General features: G+C 41.0%; 1 protein-coding gene across 1 annotated transcript in view; it reads left to right on the forward strand.

Annotated features, from left to right (window-relative positions):
• LOC101846497 (ranBP2-like and GRIP domain-containing protein 3) overlaps nucleotides 1–18,891 on the forward strand; it is a gene marked incomplete in the record, with an annotated part of 88,555 nt that overhangs the window by 31,966 nt on the left and 37,698 nt on the right. Inside the window, 13 exon segments of the mRNA XM_035969148.1 lie at nucleotides 1,544–1,610; nucleotides 2,134–2,309; nucleotides 5,915–6,127; nucleotides 7,689–7,730; nucleotides 8,242–8,283; nucleotides 9,178–9,591; nucleotides 10,671–10,913; nucleotides 12,198–12,327; nucleotides 12,869–12,925; nucleotides 15,103–15,312; nucleotides 16,178–16,294; nucleotides 16,870–17,048; nucleotides 18,532–18,666. Coding sequence (XP_035825041.1) covers nucleotides 1,544–1,610; nucleotides 2,134–2,309; nucleotides 5,915–6,127; nucleotides 7,689–7,730; nucleotides 8,242–8,283; nucleotides 9,178–9,591; nucleotides 10,671–10,913; nucleotides 12,198–12,327; nucleotides 12,869–12,925; nucleotides 15,103–15,312; nucleotides 16,178–16,294; nucleotides 16,870–17,048; nucleotides 18,532–18,666 — 2,025 coding nt within the window.

Consider the following 18,891-nt stretch of genomic DNA (forward strand, 5'->3'; position numbering starts at 1 on the left):
CTCACACATTCATGCGCACTGGGGTTTCCCGAAACGGCAATAAAATTCTCTTTCTTTTGGTATATAATATGTGAGGGTTCCCGTGGAAAGAAGTGTCTTTTTTTGTCCTCAAAAATAATTATTTTAAAATATTTTCAATCACTTTTGAGCAAATTTCTTAAAACATATGATGTAGAAATGGTCTATCTTTCTGAATTTCATATAATTTCGTTTTCGATAAAAATGAAGTTCAGGGCCTATTTTTAGCGATATCTCAGAATAGCTTCTCGCACCTTCCGACGGGTTTTCTCAGAGCCGCTCACATATATGGTACAACATGTGTTCACATGTGGGTAATCTAAATAATACTGACTTTAACAAAGGTAACATATGGTACAATGTGTGTTCACATGTTGGTGATTTCAATAACACTGACTGTTCAACAAATGTAATATATAGTACAATTTGTGTTCACATGTGGGTTATCTAAATAATACTGACTTTCACAAATGTAATCTATATGGTACAATTGGTTTTCACTCATGGAGTGTCACGCCAATGATAGTACATAACAAGATGGGCCACTTCTCTCTTTGAGCCAATTAAAAAAGTGTCCTCAAAATTTGGTGGCGCCCTCTTCACAAAAGCGCACTCTTTGCGAACAGAGTTACCCTACTTGAGTTTTAAAAAATCAAAGTGAAACTAGCAAGTTTTGGGATAAATTTCGGAAGAACGCTTTTTTAAAATGGTTACGCTGACAAAAAACCTCTACCAGAGGAAAGGGTGATTGTTTTCTTCGTTTAATTTGACTTTAGAATGAAAGGAGAGAGGTCATTAAAATTTTTTTAAAACTAAAACTCCGCACTGAACATACCCGAACTGCTGATGAACAGCAGTCGATCTGCGCACGCAAGGAGGTGCTATTCCTATTCTTCTTCTGGACAAACGAAAGAGAGCTTCAAAACAGACTGCAGCGCCATCTGAAGCAAAGAGCATACTTTTTTGGCTGAGTGGCCCATCTTGTTATTCACTATCTTTGGCTGAGTGGCCCATCTTGTTATTCACTATCTTTGGCTGAGTGGCCCATCTTGTTATTCACTATCTTTGGCTGAGTGGCCCATCTTGTTATTCACTATCTTTGGCTGAGTGGCCCATCTTGTTATTCACTATCTTTGGCTGAGTGGCCCATCTTGTTATTCACTATCTTTGGCTGAGTGGCCCATCTTGTTATTCACTATCTTTGGTCACGCCTCAAACATTTCTGTCTATTCCCTCAGTTGTCTAGATTGCTCTGATTTCAGTGGAATCTTTCAGTTTTTTTCTCCCGTTTGTGGTGGTGGGAGGGGGGGGGGGGGTGCGCGCGATGCAATTTGTTTTTAAAACTGCCTCTTGAGTCATCGGGCTTTGGGATGGATGATTGGTGTTTTCTATTTATGTTTCCACAATGTCCCTTCATGCAACAGCTCTGAGAAATGAGGGGATTTATCACAGATTTGAATGAATGGCCTGAGCAAACTGCATCTGTCACTCACCTACGACTTATGGGCCATGTCTCTTTTCTCAGGAACTCAACGAGCAGGTGGATCTGGAGCTGGAGGACGTAATAAGCAGAATCAACATGCTCACCTGGGGTAAAAAGTCGTCTTGTTTACCCGTTGGTTTGTAATGCTGCATTTTCACATTTGTTTTTTCCCCTCTGTGTAATTGTTGGTTGAAAAAATGCCCTCAGAAGATTTTGCGGTTGTGTAGATTTAAGAATATAGTTAAATCACATTATACTGCCAGCTTGGGGATGAACTTAAAGTTTGTACTGTAGCGGGGATGGCAATATAATGTTTTAGTGCGGCCTGGGGGGGGGGGGGGGTTGCACCGTAGTATATTAAGGGGGTTTGACTCTATTCTATTAGGTGGGGATCTAAGAGACTGCTTATGAAATGTTTTCACTTTATTACGGAAGTCTGTTGAGTGTCAACTGTCTGATCTTACTTGTCATTTTCATTTTAAAAAATTTGTAGATAAAAGCAACCAGACTGTTTGCATTTTCCTTCTAAAGTTTTATTTTCCGGTGTTGCGCTTTGCCGAGCTGAATAGTGGCTGAACAATTGGGAAAAAAAAAAGAAAGAAAAAGCTTTATGGTAACTTATCTTTGAACAGAATCCCATGAAACCAACGGTTCGTTCGCGACTCCGAACAAAACCCCGGTGCAAGTGTCCAGCCTCAGCAGTGCTGGTTTGTTCAGCAGCAACGCCAACAGCGTGAGCTACGGCACCCCGCGCCCCAAGGTCTTCCACTCCACACCCAGGATGACCAGTGCCACCGAGCCGTCTGAGGTAAGATCGTGGGTGGTTGGCGGGTGCTCTAGTGTGGTTTTTCTTCTCCTTCTTGCCTATCAAACACCTTGTCGTCTTTATCCCCCCCCCTTCTTTTTTTATGTTTGTTACTCTCTTGTAACACCTTTAATCTTCTCGCGCTCATACGACCTTATGCAGTTGCGAGCACCGTAAAACCTCTACTAAAACAATAAAAAAAATCAGTTCTCTCCCATCTGATGCAAAGTTTTATCTTAGGGCTAGCAGCTTTAGTGAAATTCCTTGGGCCTGGTGGTTACCCTGCACCAGTGGAACATAACGCACACACGCACCCGCACGCTCATATGACCTTATGCAGTTTCGAGCGCCGTGAAACACTTCGCAAAAAAAACCACTCACACACACACACACACACAAACACTCTGATAAGGACAAATCTGGATCAGAAGTAAACACCCTCCAACAAGACACTCTGAAATTGACAAATCAGAATCTGAATCAAAACTACCCCCTTCCGAGACACTGAAAATAGGTACCACAAACCCAAATTTCAAAGTGCTTTGATCAAACTTATGTTTGTTGCATCATAAAGAACTATGCAAACCATGAACTTTGGTGTTTGAATTATAGAAATCGGACAATAAATTTAAAAAATGACAGGCGTTTGAAATTTGTGGACGTCGTAAATTTTTGGCAACTTTAAAATCACGTTAAAAAGTGCGATTTTGTGAGTTCACAGAAAATATATTCAGGTACATAAAGTGTGTATTATCATTTGTTTGAACAGGTGCCAGTATAAACTATGCAAAATACCAAGATGAGGACAATCAGAGTTTAAATTAAGCCAATACAGAGACTTAAAATTGGAAAAAAGTTACTCCTTGATGCATAATGTTAATTCAAAAATGCTAAAAAGACTGATTTCAGACATCAATAAAATGGAAAGTTATTGCTGAAAAGAAATGAAACTTACAGAACATATTCACAGTAGTGCAAATTCATAGCCCAATTTTTTTCAGAGTTCTGGCACTTCAATTTAATCAGTTATGGAACAACAAAAACGGGAAAACTGCCAATTTTGCGTTATAAACAGAAAATCACAACACGGTACACATGGCCTAAACACTTTTCAGAATAAAATCACCAAAAATCATGGTAAATGTCTGAAACTTTCCATGCTAATGTACTTTTGGACCAGGAATCCATTTCTGTTATCATTTCTGTGATAACATGAAGCATTACAATGATATGAGGTTAGATAAGAGAAAAAATAAGAAATTATTCAGCATAATTTCAACAAAATCATTTATAACTTCTCTAGAACAACAAGAAAGACGCCCAAAAGCTCCATTTCTATGTGTTTTTGGGCCAGGAATCTATTTCTGCAATCAAATCTGAGATAAAATGAGGCATTAATAAAGTAAATATTCAACAATGGCAGATCAGATACACAAACACACACAAAAACTCCTCAATTCTAATTACTTTTTTTTTAATTGGAAAGAATCTCCAAACATTTTTTTTTCAAAAATATAAAAAATCGGGCAGAAGTTCCCACCCGGGCAGAGCCCATTATCGTTTCAAGACGATGATTTTTTTCCAAAAATATAAAAATTGTGCAGAAGCTCCCGCACGGGCAGAGCCCATTTTCAAATCAAATCAAGGCCAGGACAATTGGGGAGAGGGTGGAGGAGACACAAGTTAGATCTGCAACAAAGTTCAAATTCCCCATGGCTCATTAATCTAAAAAAAATTGGGTCTATTCAGGAATAGATCTAGCAATTCTAAAGGTACCGACTTATTTGATAATCACGAATTATTATGAATGAAGCTCTCCAGTAGGAGAGTCCATTTTCAGCAGTAAACCAGTCTCTAAAAGTTGTACCAAAAAATAATTCAATTGGTGTCGGTACTTGTTTCATGAGTCTAAATAGATATTATTGGCTAAAAGAAAACAATTAAATGAATTAGTTATCAAAGACTGTCAGATATTCGCGATATTCAAGAGAATATATTCATTCATCAATGAACAAATGCCAGCTGCACCCCCTTCACAGACGAGTTCATCAAGCTTGTTATGATCTTTAAAAAGAGGTCACCATTACGGAATCATCGATAGAATGAAATGGTCACGTGACCAGAGAAAAACACCAATTTTAATGACTAAAAACAAATTGATTTAGATTTCACCATATTTTCAAGAAATTTAAGCTTCTTATCTTTCTATCCAAACCAGATTTACAACAATACTGGGTACTTAATTAATTACAGGACGCTCTGAATGAGACCACCCGTTCGCATGTTTGCGATCTCGGCTTCAAGCCCTAGCTAGATCTAGGTCAAGCAAAGGTTGATGACTTTATGAAGAACTATGTAACACTATAACAATCTAATTAACAAAATCAACTTACCGCACATCTCCTGAATATCCCTATCCATGATTGGAAGCACAATGCAGCCCTTAATATGTACTTATGTACGTGAATAGAGCGTAATCGAAAATAGGTAGTAGTGCACGTGAAGAATTCTTCGCCATTGCTGAATCAAGCGCGTCGCCAGAGATGGGACCAGCATGTGTGTTTACAAAAACAAGCGGCGCTGAACGGATGCCAGACCAATCGTAGTCATTTTTGCACACGATTCCCTTGACATGTTCTACTTTTGAGTAGACCAGGGTTCTTTCTACCAATCATTTGTCAGACTTGGAGATTTCCATTCTAAAAATAGGTTCCAAAACTCCCGATATTTCTGGGTCAACAATTAACTTTAGCAACAAGCGATTGGTACCGGGTGAAAGCTTATTCAAAGCTCGTTCTTGCACTTTTTGTTTCATGACGATAGCAGTTATAGGCGCGTAGCGCGAAGGCTTTTTATGAGGCACCCTAAATTTTTGTCGCCGCGGCCGCATGAAAAATGGCGCGAAAAACGCATTCCCGTGCATTTCGGTGACCCTTTTAGATAGCTTACTATACAATATCTCGTTCCGTGCCGTCCTCAATAGTTTGATTTTAGCTAAAAACAATAGTTGAACTGACTTAGTTCGAAACGGGGTGAAGATTGGTGTCAAATTAGAAGAGTTATGGTTGATTAAAAATGACCAAATTTCGAGCTTCCTACACGCTTTCAACTGCGCAGAGGCGGGGGTTTGTGGTACCTACTGAAAAGGACAAATCGGAATCTGAATCAAAACTACCCCCTTCCAAGACACTGTGAAAAGGACGAATCGGAATCATAACCACAGAGCAGCAACATATTTCTCTTAGTTTTTGCTTTTTATATTTGGTTTTGTTTTTTGTTTTGTTTTTGTGTGGGTGGTTGGCGGGTGCTCTGGTGTGGTTTGTTTCTTCTTTCCTATCGAACATCTATCGTTCTTATCTCCCCCTCTTCTTTTTTTGTGTTTGTTACTCTCTCTTGTAACGCCTCTAATCTTCTGGCGCTCATATGACCTTATGCAGTTGTGAGCGCCGTAAAACCTCTACGAAAACAAACAACTCTGATCTTGATGAATCTGAATCAAAACCGCAGAGCAGCGACATATTTCTCTCAGTTTGTGTTTTTTTATATTTGTCTTTTGTTTTTTACTGTTTTTGTTTTTTCTGTTGTTTATTGTTAAACCTGTTCTTCAGAGCGAGGCAGAAGTGAGTGTGTCGTCTACGAGCGAGCACCTGGCGGACACGTCAAGACCCCGCCCGAGCCCGGAGCGCCTGGACTCCCAGATCAAGTCTCTGAGCCACAGCCAGGCCTCGCTGTTTAAGATGGTCCTGGACCGCAACGAAGAGCTCATCCTCATCAACGGAAAGATGATGGAGGAGTTGCGACTCAACAACGCTCAGCTCAAAGTAAGCTTTCACATTTATTTGTACCGCGGGAGTTCACAAATGGGGGTCGTTTAGCTTTTGAAAGTTTTGCGAGTCAAAAACGCTCAGCTTATAGTAAACTTTCACATTTATGTACCCTTCGAGTTCACAAGTAGGGGCGTTTAGCCTTTGAAAGTTTTGCGAATCAATAACGCTCAGCTTAAAGTAAGCTTTCACATTTATGTACCCTGCGAGTTCACAAATAGGATAGTTTAGTTTTTGAAAAGTCTTGGTTTTGTAGGAATGCATTCTCTTTTACACTTTAACAAGTGTGCATTTCCTCACAAATAGGATAGTTTTGGTTTTGTGTGAAAAGCATTCTTTTTTACTTTGTACATTGGTGTAATATTTGGGTTAGCTAGTTTACTCACTTGGGTGTTGTATAGCTGATTATTGAATAAATCCTTGAAACCATATAGTGATGTATAGGCCCAGCGAAAGTCATTGATTTTGACCTAAAGGCACTGTAAATTACTTTTTTCGCGAACGTCGGAGGTCTTTAACTTCAGCTTTTTTTTTAGGTTTAGCAAATTGAGTGGAGGCTTTTCTTTATACAAGGCACTATGGTTTTGCAATGCTTTATACATATGGCTTCTGTACGATCTGTGAAAGAAACTGAGAAGGACTAGATTTGCTGTTGCTTCTCAGGTATTTTCTTTTTTTTTAAATTTAGTAAGTGTTTTAAGGCGATCTCAACTGCATAAAGTAATGTAAGCGCACGGGACACACCAAACATTTCCAGGTGGTAGGAAATTTAGAATTTTGCCTGGGTGGCAGCTGAGGCCTACTCTTATTGATTTTGGACCACCAATGGATCTTTAACGTGTGCGACTTGCGCATGGGACCTCCTAGATTTTTCGCCCTCAGGTGTAGATCTTACCTACCATACGATCAAAGAGTCAGGACCCTAAAGGAGGGGCAAAGGAGATGTGGGGGTGGGGGCAGAAAGTAGAGACAAGCAGACGACAGAATGTTGTTGGAGAGCAAGAAAGGATGCGAAAGGAGAACATTTTTACAGAAGAAAATTTTCCGTCCCTGTCCGAATTCAAACCCGTGGGACCTATTGAATGAGAGGCGGACACCTTAACCTCTAGGCTTCGAGAGCCCCCGGTGCTTTCTTTGAAAATTGCACATGCTGTTGGCGTTGAGCTTGCCGGTGATATTTCTCTACTTTTCTGTCCTCGTTTTATTGCAAGAAAAATTCTGAAATTATGCAAACTGAGCCCAAAAATGTGAAATTATGCGATTCTGTTAATTTTAACAAAGAATGATAAAGGGAAAATAATCAGAAATTATACAACAAAATGATCAAATTTTGCTAAATTATGCGGGGTGCATAAAACCACGGGGACAGAAAGTTTATAAACTCTGACCGTAACAGTACACCCTATGGGTTCAGACTGTTTCCTGAAAATAAGGAAAACATTCCCTTGTACTTTATTCAACGGTGTTGTTATATTTGGGGGGTTAGCTAAGGTGGAATGTGAACTTTTGATATTTTGTTCTCTCCTCTGAGAGGTAATTCTCATTTGTCTTTTTGCAGACTGTACTGACGGAGAACAAAACGTTGATGGGGGAAATCAAGGTAACCGTCTCGGGAACAGTGCTGTGATGAATCCAGCCTCCTGAAATGATTGAAGATTTTTTAATGTATTTGGGCATATCAAATTGAAGTGCCTTGAAAAGTGGCTTTCTGTTTTCTTCTCAATTGAAAGAAATACCATAAGGCATGAATATCTTTTAATCATGTCCAAGAATGGTAAATGTGTTGGACACTTGCGTAATTTGAGTAAACCAATAAAAATGGAAAATTAAAGAGATAGAGAAGAAGAAAATCATAGTAACTGACATTACATTGGTTAGAAAATAAGCCACTGATTACCTCCCTTTTGCCTTTCAAGCATTAAAACGGGATCTATTGCTTTTGTCGGTATGTTGCATATTTTATGGGGGGGGTTCATTTATTTGGATTTGGTTTGGCTGTGTTGACATCATGGATAAGAAGACAGAAAACATGAGCAATGACACATGCACACTCTCACACACACACGCACATGCTCATTTTTAAAATGGAATTTGTCCTTTTGTTTCTTCAGACCTTTCTATGTGAGAACAGAGAGACGATGAAGCAGTTGAAGGTATGTATGGTACTTACAGTGAGAAGGACAAAAGATTAGCAAATACTGCTGAGCGCTGTTGGAAAATATGAAGACGTAGATAACAAAAAGAACACTCGAAGTATGTTGGGAAGAATGATTCATAGACTATCGGAGAAATAAACCGAAATAAACATTGACATGCAGGTGTGGGTTTTTGGGGTGTTTTTTTAGAAATACTTTGCCATTTTAAATTTGTTCCATTCTTCCATCTTCTTTTCTCGTCAGTGAGTAAAGTGTTTGTAACTCTGTGCGGGCAGTTGTATCTGAACAAAGCTTAATGGTGTCCTCTCTTGGTATTCCCCTGTGTCTTGAGGCAATGGTCGCTGGGCATTCTTGTATAGATGCCTTTTGTTTGTGGTTGACGGGTGCTCTGGTGTGGTTTGCTCTTTCTTTCTTTCTTTCTTTTCTTTCTATCTTTTTTCTTTCTTTCTCTCCTTTCTTTCTTTCTTTCTTTTCAGACATCTATCGTTCTTATCACCCATCTATCGTTTTTGTGTTTGCCTCTCTCTTGTAACTCCTTTAAACTTCATCACTTTTATGACCTAATTGTGTTGCAAGTGCTGTAAAAGTATGCTTCCTTGTGAAATGCTGTGGGTGTTCTTGTGGACTCAATATGTGCACTACAGCACAAAGTGCTGACAAATCTTGTTTCTCCACGTTCTGTAACAGTGGGTGGTTGGTGGGTGCTCTGATGTGGTTTGCTTCTTCTTTCCTATTAAACGTCTATATCTCCCCTTCTTCTTTTTTATGTTTGTTACTCTCTTGTAGTAATTCTTCTGGCGTTCATGTGACCGTATGTAGTTGTGAGCGCCGTAATAAAACCTCTACTAACATTATTTTTAAAAAATCTTGTTTCTCCACATTCCGTGACAGAAAGAGTTTGCCAGCTTGAAACCCAGCCTGGTGCCCCTGGCTCCCCCCGCGCTGCCTCAGGTCCCTGTGCCGCCCGTGTTCATGCCCCACCCGTCGCCCGTGCCCCCACCCCGAGGTCCCTTCCCGGGCCTGGCCCCGCAGCCTCCCATGATGCCGGCGGCCACCTACAGCTACCTGCTCAACTCCTCGGTCCCGCCGCAGCCACCCCCCATGGGCCCTGGGGCGCCCCAGTACAGACCCTCGGGTCTCCCCGGCCAGCAGACGCCGACGGTAGGCAAGTACAAGGCGCAGATGGACGACGAGGAGGACGAGGACGATGAAGTCAACAGCGCTGACGACTCGGCTGCCCTGTTTGCCGAGTACTACGATCCAGATTTCACCCAGTACTACACGCCCGATTCGCAGATCATGCAGGTAAAGGTGTCTCTTTCAATCTTGCCGCTGGAAGTTACTCGTATGAGACTTTTATGGACCTCGAGTTGATGTCTAGTCAAAAGTATGATACCGATCTCCTTCCCCGGTTGTGCAGAATAGAGTCGCGCCCCCCCCTCCCGGAACTCTGCATTTTCCTTATTTCACTCTCTGAGAAGAGCTGGCAAGCGTAATATTTGAAAGGACATTGTGTAAGCTATCACTCTCTGTATTTCTGTGGCGTCGGTGGCCTTGTGGTTAGGCTCTCGGACTCGCGACCGCAAGGTCATGGGTTCGAATCCCGTCAGGGGCCCGACGTTTTGTCCTTGGGAAAGGCACTTAACACGAATTTTCCTCACTTCACCCAGGTGGGAATGGGTACCCGGCTATAGACAGTGAAAGATCTTGTCAGTTTGTTAGTGTTTGAGCGCTTAATCAGCTGCTTGCACTGTATGCTTCCCGGGAAGCTGAGAATATTTCGGAGTGTTCTATGGTCTGCTGGGGTAATAATATAGTGTAAAGCGCCTAGAGCCTGCTGTTGAGCGGGGATATGCACTATACAAATGCTATTTATTTATTTTATATACATATATATCTTATTCTATTTTGTTATTGTGTTCAGTCAGTTGTTGTGTCCTCTAAAAAGACACTGTGGGTGGTTGGCGGGTGCTCTGGTGTGGTTTGCTTTTTCTTTCCTATCAAACATCTATCGTCCTTATATATCTCCCCTCCTTCTTGTTTTTTGTTTGTTACTCTCTTGTAACTCCTCTAATCTTCTGGTGCTCATATGACCTTATGCAGTTGCAAGCACCGTAAAACCTCTACTAAAACATAGAACAAACAGATCATAATATAGCCATCAAAGATCTTTTCTTCCATATTTCACGCTTTCATCTCACATCATCATCATTGCCTTTCTCACCCTGCACCAGGGTATAGGCCACGGACAAACACCTTCCGCCTTTCTCTCTCCTTGGGCTGGTTTCTCGATGTTATTCCATGTCTTCCCACTTTTCTGTACACCTATGAAATTCAAATAGCAAATTTCATCTCTCGCCTGGTACGATCTGTCCCTCGGCCAGGACTGGTCCCTGAACTCGCGCCCGACGGTCGACCCACCGCCCAGCATGCCGATGCCGGGACCTCCTCAGATGCAGCCCCGGATGAGCATGCCGCCGGCGGGCTACTTCGCCTCGGCCCTGCGGGGACAGTCCCTGCAGTATGCCCAGAACTCTCCCGGCCCGGCTGGCATGAAGCCCATGGCCTACCGGCCCGGCTTCTTCTCCTCCCCAACCTCCACGGTGCCACCGCAGCCAAACATCGGGGTGAGCTACTGCTGCTGCTACTGCTTAGGAATGTTAATTTTTTAAAGCGAATGTTGATTTTTTAAGGCGATTTCTCTAGCAGGAAAGCCAAATCTCCGGCTTTTTTGTCGGTTTTTTGGGGGGTTTTTTCCTACACTTGCAAAGGAAAGCGGAATGGTAAGAGAAATGTTTTTGTTTGCTCATTTAAAGATTTTGCAAAGTACATTTTAGGTGAGATGTGAGGCTCCGCTCATTTTCAGGGGGGGGGGGGGGTGTTTCTTCAAAAATCATTAGGCATCCCGGCTCTAGACTCGTTTGTTTCATTCTTAGTTATAGCGGCGGGTGCTCTGGTGTGGTTTGCTCCTCCTTCTTTCCTATCAAACATCTATCGTCCTTTTCTCTCCTTCTTCTATTTTGTGTTTGTTACTCTCTTGTAACACCTCTAATCTTCGGCACTTAAATGACCTTATTGTGTTGCAAGTGCCGTAAAACGAAATTCTTAGTTGTGGTGTGTTAGTAAGTGCTGATATGTTTTGTTTTTACTGCTGTCCTTTCATGTATATAGTTAATGTATGATGTGGTTGAACTGGGTTTTTTTTTTGTTTCTGTGAAATTATTTTCTCTTGTGTGAATCGCTCAATGATCATGTGGTTAGTGTAAAGCGCTTACAGCTTTTACTAGTGTGGGATAGAGCGCTATATAAATGCAATCTATTATAATTATTATTATAATTATTTTCATGGTTTTTAGCTGACTTGGTTCTACTTTATCAGGGATTCATCAATGTCATGCTCATACTGTGCCGAAACAACATAGGGAGAACTTCTGCTTTTTTTTTCTCCTCTTCCTTACTATCGTCATTTTTCCTCTGCTTCTTTCGTATGTTTGTCACTCTCTTGTGAACTGCTATTTCCCGGGTGCCTTGATAGTCAAAGCAGACTTTGTGTTGTTGAGGCTAGAGGGGTGAGCAGAATAAGCCTGATTCCCCGTTTGGACTTCTCTGTTGACATCCACCCCTTGGCGCTCATGTGACCGTATGCAGTTGCGAGCACCGCAAGACCTTACTAAGTGGGTGGTTGGCGGGTGCTCTGGTGTGGTTTGCTCCTTCTTTCCTATATAAAAGTCTCTATCGTCTCTTATCTCCCCTCTTTCTTTTTTATGTTTGTTACTCTCTTGTAACACCTCTAATCTTCTGGCACTCATATGACCTTATGCAGTTGTGAGCGCCGTAAAACTCTTACTTAAACTAAAACTAAAAACCTTGCTAAAACTAAAATCAAGTTTTTCCCCTTCCTTTTACCATAGATGGGGGCGGTCGGTGGCGCCCCTCCTGTGGCCACACAGAACTCCCCGTTGTCGGGAATGGTCATGCCAGGCTCGTCTCCGTCCACCGTCCTGACAACTGAAATCCCGGGGCAAAAATCTGTCATGGCAGGTGAGGGTTTCGGCAGTTTTTGTATTTTGCGAAATGTTGGAAAAGATGGGGGGGGGTGGGGGGGGGGGGGGCTGGTAAATGAAAACTTATTTTATTTTATTTTATTTAATGCTGCGTTTATTTTATAAGCAGTCAGACACCTTGGTGTGGAAACTGACTCAGAATCATAAATGACCAAGCTTTGCTTTTTTGCTTCAGTTTCTCTGCGATAATCATTTGGAGATTTTAACGAAATTAAATATGTACAAATAGTAATGACAAGGTTTTTAAATTCTTGAACAGTGTGAGAAATGTTCAAATTTCAAAGGTTTCAGCTCTTTTGTTGAAAGAATTTTGGTCTTGTGGTATATGCGTTCCACATTGGTTGGAACCCTTTAGCTTTGAGAGAAAAGTTTTTGAGTTGTTTTTTTTTTAATTGTGAGGAATGATATTGTATCTCTATATGGACCCAGAGGGGGGGGGGTTATGGATAGAAGCTGTCTCTGAAGACCCCAGTTCTGGAGTTAAGTAATAGAGCGAGATATTGTATCTCTGTTTGCAGGTGTGTCGAAGTCTGATACAGCTGCTGGGCCTCCTGTCAATATCCCGCCAGGTAACGGTAAGTACATTTATGTACATATAACTACTTTATCTGGCTTGAGAGGCCCCTTTTAAAGACAGGTATTATGCAGTTGTGAGCGCAGTAAAACCTCTACTAAAACTAAACTAAAAGATACTACGATAGGTATACAGATGTATAAGTGCAGTTATGAAAGCCTCAGATGTTTTGTGTTGTATCTTTTTTCCCTGTTATGACCATTATCGGTAAGTTGTAGGGTCTGCCAAGATTTGTACACTGTACTTAGTTTATAATATTTTCAAGTTGGCCTTCCTTTGTTTAGAGAGCAAAATCAAAATGTATTATATATTGATGCTAGTAGATGTTTTCAGGTCATTCAGATTATCACTTTGTTTCTCAGTTTGTCTTGATTTGCCAATTTGTTTTATTCATAGCTGCCACTTTCCCGCTAAATAGCGGAAACTCTGCTACATCTAGCTTTTCCCGCAACTTTCCTCCTTCCTCTGCTGGACCGCTCTTGGTCGCAAATTTCATACTCCCCCCCCCCCCCTGCGGAAAACACCGAACCGGGAGAGAGACGAAAATGCGGTTTGCGCATGTCCGCCCGTAGCTTTCTATTTCCGTTCTTCTAGCCCCAGCGCTAGTTTCACATTGTTTGTATGGTTTATTGTTGTTGAGCAACACAGTGTCGATCGGGCATCGGGACGTTAGCGCGCCGAATTGTCATTGAAATTGGCGGAAATTCGAGAGAAATTGATTCAGAATGCAAAAATAAAAGGAGCTGGAATGAGATAGAAGCAGCCGGTGTGCGACTTGAAAAGTTCATTAGAAAATTGAACTAGCCGTTTTTTGCGAAAGAAATCGCGGCACTCCTGTACAATTGCGGTCCTGTTTGTTTACATGACGGCTATTGGGGCTGCTGCGGAAGTGAATCTAGATCTAGATTCTAGATCTAGAAAATCTATCTCTAGATCTAGATATAATCTAGATCTACACATATTTAGATATATCTAGATCTAGATTAGATAGCCTAGGCTATAAATTTAATTCAGTTTAGATCTCTAAATAAGAAACACACTACAGGGGCACTAAGTGCAAACGGGACCGCAATTGTACAGGAGTGCCTGCATCCTTGATCCGATACTGCTCTACGTCTATGTATGTACAAGTTTAAAGGGAAAGAAATCTTTTTATGAGACACCAGCTGGCAAAAAACACTGGATTTTTAGTCACCAAGTCCAAACTGTGTCAAATTGACTCGAATGCCTGTTAGTCAACTTACTGCCTTTATGTTTTTTGGGTTTTTTTTTTTTTTTCAAATACATTTTAATTCAGTTGCCTATGGTTAACAAAATGACAGTTTTCCCTTCCAAAACCATAGGCTAGATTTTTCCAGTATATATTGCCTCTGGATCTCACTAGTTTCGGAGAGCGCGCGTCCGCCTTCGCGTGAATTTCCTCCTTTTTTAAAATTTCTGAGTGGCAGCTATGTTTATTGTACTTGAGCTGTGTTTTGTACCATGAAAAAATGTGATCTAGTAAATTTATATAATTATTTGTTCAGAAAATGTTATTTATAAACAATCGGGGTCCTAGATAATCAGTATTGAAACAGACAGGATTGTCCACCTGTCCTAATATTCATGTATTAATGACCTATTTGATTTGTTTGTTCTTTTTCTATTTTTATTTTCTATTTTAATTTGACATCTTTGCAAGTGTGTAATAATAGTAAGTTTTGTTGCTCTTGGATAGCTTTACTAGACCTTCCATGGAAATTCTGCTTTTATTTCTAAAAGGTCAAGCAAACGATAGTGTTCTGTCTGAATTTGTGTTAGTGAGCAAACAGTTTCATCTATACATATTATATTTGTGAGTGAAAGTCCGTCAGTTTGGCCGCCTAAAACTTCCGAACCACTTAACTTTCGAATTTGACAAAATTAATGGTGGTTCAGAATCATTTAAAGGGTGCGCAGTTTTATTGAGGAGCCTGAAGTCAGTGTAGTTTAATTTTCAGTTTTTCATTAGTTTCGTTTTGATCTAATCTTGGGAAAGTCCGTCTTCTTAGACGCCATTGTGAACAAGTGACGCTTCCGTTCACAAGCTGTGCGCACTTTTTCCCCAATGACTTGACGATCGACGATTCTTTGAACTCCGTTCATCGAAAGTGTACCCAGCTAGTTGCATAATGTCACCTTCTGTTCCGTTTTCCCCAGCTCCAGATTCAGCTGCCAAAAGTGTGGGCTTTAACATCGGAGGAACGCCTGGTCTCATGGGTGCTTCATCTTCCTCCACAGTGCAACCCGGAGATGGCAAAGAGGCAGGGAAAGCAACATTTGCCGGCTTTACGTTTTCATCAACGCCAAATATATCGGCGAGCACCGACAAAGAACGGGTGAAAGCAGAAGCTCATAAAAGCCCTCAGGGTAGGAAAAGGACTTTTGTCTAATACTGAACTGGTCACTATGCATTGAAAACTTGTAGGAAATATTCTGTGAAAATACACATATATATATATATAGAGAGGGGGATATATTTTTTTATATACAGAGAGGGGGGTGGGGGGGGGGGGGGGTCTATGTCTGTCATTCTCTTTCCCTGCACTGATGATGTACATGTTTTGATATTGATGTGGTCCTCTCTCTCTCTTGCCCTTTTTAACTCCCAGTGGAGCACAGGCCATCAACAACATTACTCCAGCGAAGCCTGTCCTGAGCATCCTTTTCTATCTGTTTCCATGATGTCCCCGCTTTTTCAATTTCCGCTGATACCGCTCGCCTCCATGTCATCTTAGGTCTTCCCTTCTTACGCTTTCCTTGTGGGTTGATGTGGTCCTCTCTACTCAAATTATGTCTTTTATTTCAAATTTTTAAAAACATTTATGTCGATGTCACATTCTCAGGTTTTACGCCACGGTTCATTGTGAGAATACAAAACTTTTGCCAACTTGATTATTGATGAACAAGTCATTTCTGAACAGAGCTGTGTGTGTGAGTGGGTGGTTGGCAGGTGCTCTGGTGTGGTTTGCTCCTTTTTTCCTACCAAACATCTATCATCTTTACCTCCCCTCCTTCTTTTTTGTGTTTGTTACTCCCTTGTAACACCTCTAATCTTCTGGCGCTCATATTACCTTATTGTGTTGCAAATGCCGCAAAACTCTTATTAAAACAAAGGTTCGTTGTGAGAATACCAAAAAAATGGACTACTTTTTCCAACTTGATCATTGATTAGCAAGCCATTTGTGAACAGAGCTGTGTGTACTCTTAATGCTCTTCCTTCTATTCTCTACAGCTGCTGCCGGTGACGCACCCAAGCCGTTCTCTGGTTTCTCTCTCACCCCTTCTACTGGTGTCCCCAAACCAGAGCTGAAATTTGGTGCTTTGCCAGCTCTAGACGCATCAAAGAATTGTACGGCAATCTTTTTTTTTTTTTTTTAAATCATTGTCAGTGATTAAATTACTTTTTGTTATCACCTTTATTTGGTGGGGGGGGGGTTCGTTTGGCTTGTATGTTGTGTGTGGTTTGGGTTGGGGGGGGGGGGGGGGGCTGTTTGTTGAGTGTGGGTTGGGTTTGGTTTATTGTCAAGTTGCTTCTCTTACGAATTTGGATAGTCAGAAAGTTATGGCAGATGCCTTTGACAGGGTTGAAAAGACGCTGTGGAATTGTCTCAGGGAACTAAAAGCAACCGAAGAGATGTTTGTTGAATACCTTCCCTTATCTGTGTTAAGTCAAGCCAGTGTTGTTTGACATGAAACCAATCTCTGCACGAGTACTAAAGTTGAACTTCAGAAAAAGGCCAGCAATTTTTTGAGGGACTGGCGATGATTCAGATTGACACACATAGACAGAACTGAAAATGTTTTTGAAAATTTGATGTCTTATTAACTTTCTTCTTCTGTGTCATTGTCCTGTTTCTGTCAAGAAGTATTGCGTACGTACAATTTAACATTTCTTAATGTGAGAAATTCCGTTTCTGTGACCAGTGGGCAGTGTGCAGAAGTCCCCGTCTGCGTCAGCAAAGAGTCCCGGCCCTGCTCCCAAGAGCTCGGGGGGTCCTGACGATGAAGTTGTGGAGGAGTACGAGCCCAACGTGGACTTCAAGCCGGTCATCTCGCTCCCGGAGCTGGTCAACAAGACGACAGGGGAGGAGAATGAAGTTACGGTAAGATCAGTTGTCTCTTGGACAGTTACAGCAGGGATGCCACTTTTCCGCTTTTTTTTTCCTGTGTTTTGATCCTGATCCGCTATTCCGTTACTGAGATCGAGATAGAATCAATCTATAGTTGGAAAAAAAACAACCCACATCTAAGTACATCTAGTCTATATTTCTTTAAATGTTTTGTCATTTCTTTCAACGTACACCCATTGTTTTTGTTTGTTTGTCATTTCTCTATATGTACACCCTTTTGGTTTCATATGTTAGCAAGACCGTGGCGCATGGATTTTCAGCTATTTTTTTAAAAGTTGAGTGGCATCCCTGTTACAGTAAGATCAGTTGTCTCATGTAACAGTTACAGTAAGATCAGTTGTCTCATGTAACAGTTACAGTAAGATCAATTGTCTCATGTAACAGTTACAGTAAGATCAGTAGTCTCATGTAACAGTTACAGTAAGATCAGTTGTCTCATGTAACAGTTACAGTAAGATCAATTGTCTCATGTAACAGTTACAGTAAGATCAGTAGTCTCATGAAACAGTTACAGTAAGATCAGTTGTCTCATGTAACAGTTACAGTAAGTTCAGTTGTCTCATGTAACAGTTACAGTAAGATCAGTTGTCTCATGGACAGTTACAGTAAGATCAGTTGTCTCATGTAACAGTTACAGTAAGATCAGTTGTCTCATGGACAGTTACAGTAAGATCAGTTGTCTCATGTAACAGTTACAGTAAGATCAGTTGTCTCATGTAACAGTTACAGTAAGATCAGTCAGTTGTCTCATGTAACAGTTACAGTAAGATCAGTCTGTTGTTTCATGTGAAAGTTACAGTAAGATCAGTTGTCTCATGGACAGTTACAGTAAGATCAGTTGTCTCATGTAACAGTTGCAGTAAGATCAGTCAGTTGTCTCATGTAACAGTCCACAAATATAGTCGTAGCTTGTGGTGCATGAGAAGCAACCTGCAAGAAGTTGGAATGTGTCGACGTCTGGACTTTTCTGTCTGACTTTTTAAGACCGTCTCCCCCGAATGTTCATCACTTAAAAGTTTGAAGATATCTGTCCTACAACCAAAGTTATGGTGAAAAGGAGTCTTTAAAAAAAATTATTTTTTTTTTGGGGGGGGGGGTGCACTAACTGGAAAAAAGAAGACTGGGTTCACAAAGTTTCGACATGCATATTTATTTATGTCTAAGGCCACGAGACCCGCCATTATTGTTATCAGCTGTTTGACTTAATACTCTGGTAAATATATTAATGTGGGTGGTTGGCGGGTGCTCTGGTGTGGTTTGCTTCTTCTTTCCTATGAAACAGCTATCATCCTTAATCCTTATCTCCCCTTCTTCTTTTTTATGTTTGTTACTCTCTTGTAACACCTCTAAACTTCTGGCGCTCATATGACCTTAAGGAGTTGCGAGCGCCGTAAAACCTCAACTAAAACTAAAAATATATTAATTTAGTGTATGAATTTTCCCCCCTTTCTTGCAGCTGCACGTGGATCGATGTCGGCTATTCAGGTTTGATACGGAAGTGAAGGCCTGGAAAGAGAGGGGTGTTGGGGAAATGAAGATTCTGAAAGACAAGAAGGAAATCAAGTTCCGAATCATAATGAGGAGAGATCAGGTTGGTTTGTTGTTGCCTTTCTTTCACATTGTCACGGGTCATAGTTACCCGGAGGGAGGGGAAAAAAGGAATATTTTGTTTCCCAAATATGGATAAGAGAGAAAAAAAAGAATATTTTGTTTCCCAAATATGGATAAGAGAAAAAAAAAAGAATATTTTGTTTCCCAAATATGGATAAGAGAAAAAAAAAGAATATTTTGTTCGCCAAATATGGATAAGAGAAAA

Source organism: Aplysia californica, unplaced genomic scaffold (genome assembly GCF_000002075.1).
Source record: "Aplysia californica isolate F4 #8 unplaced genomic scaffold, AplCal3.0 scaffold00120, whole genome shotgun sequence".
In the NCBI taxonomy this organism is placed as follows: Eukaryota; Metazoa; Mollusca; class Gastropoda; order Aplysiida; family Aplysiidae; genus Aplysia; species Aplysia californica.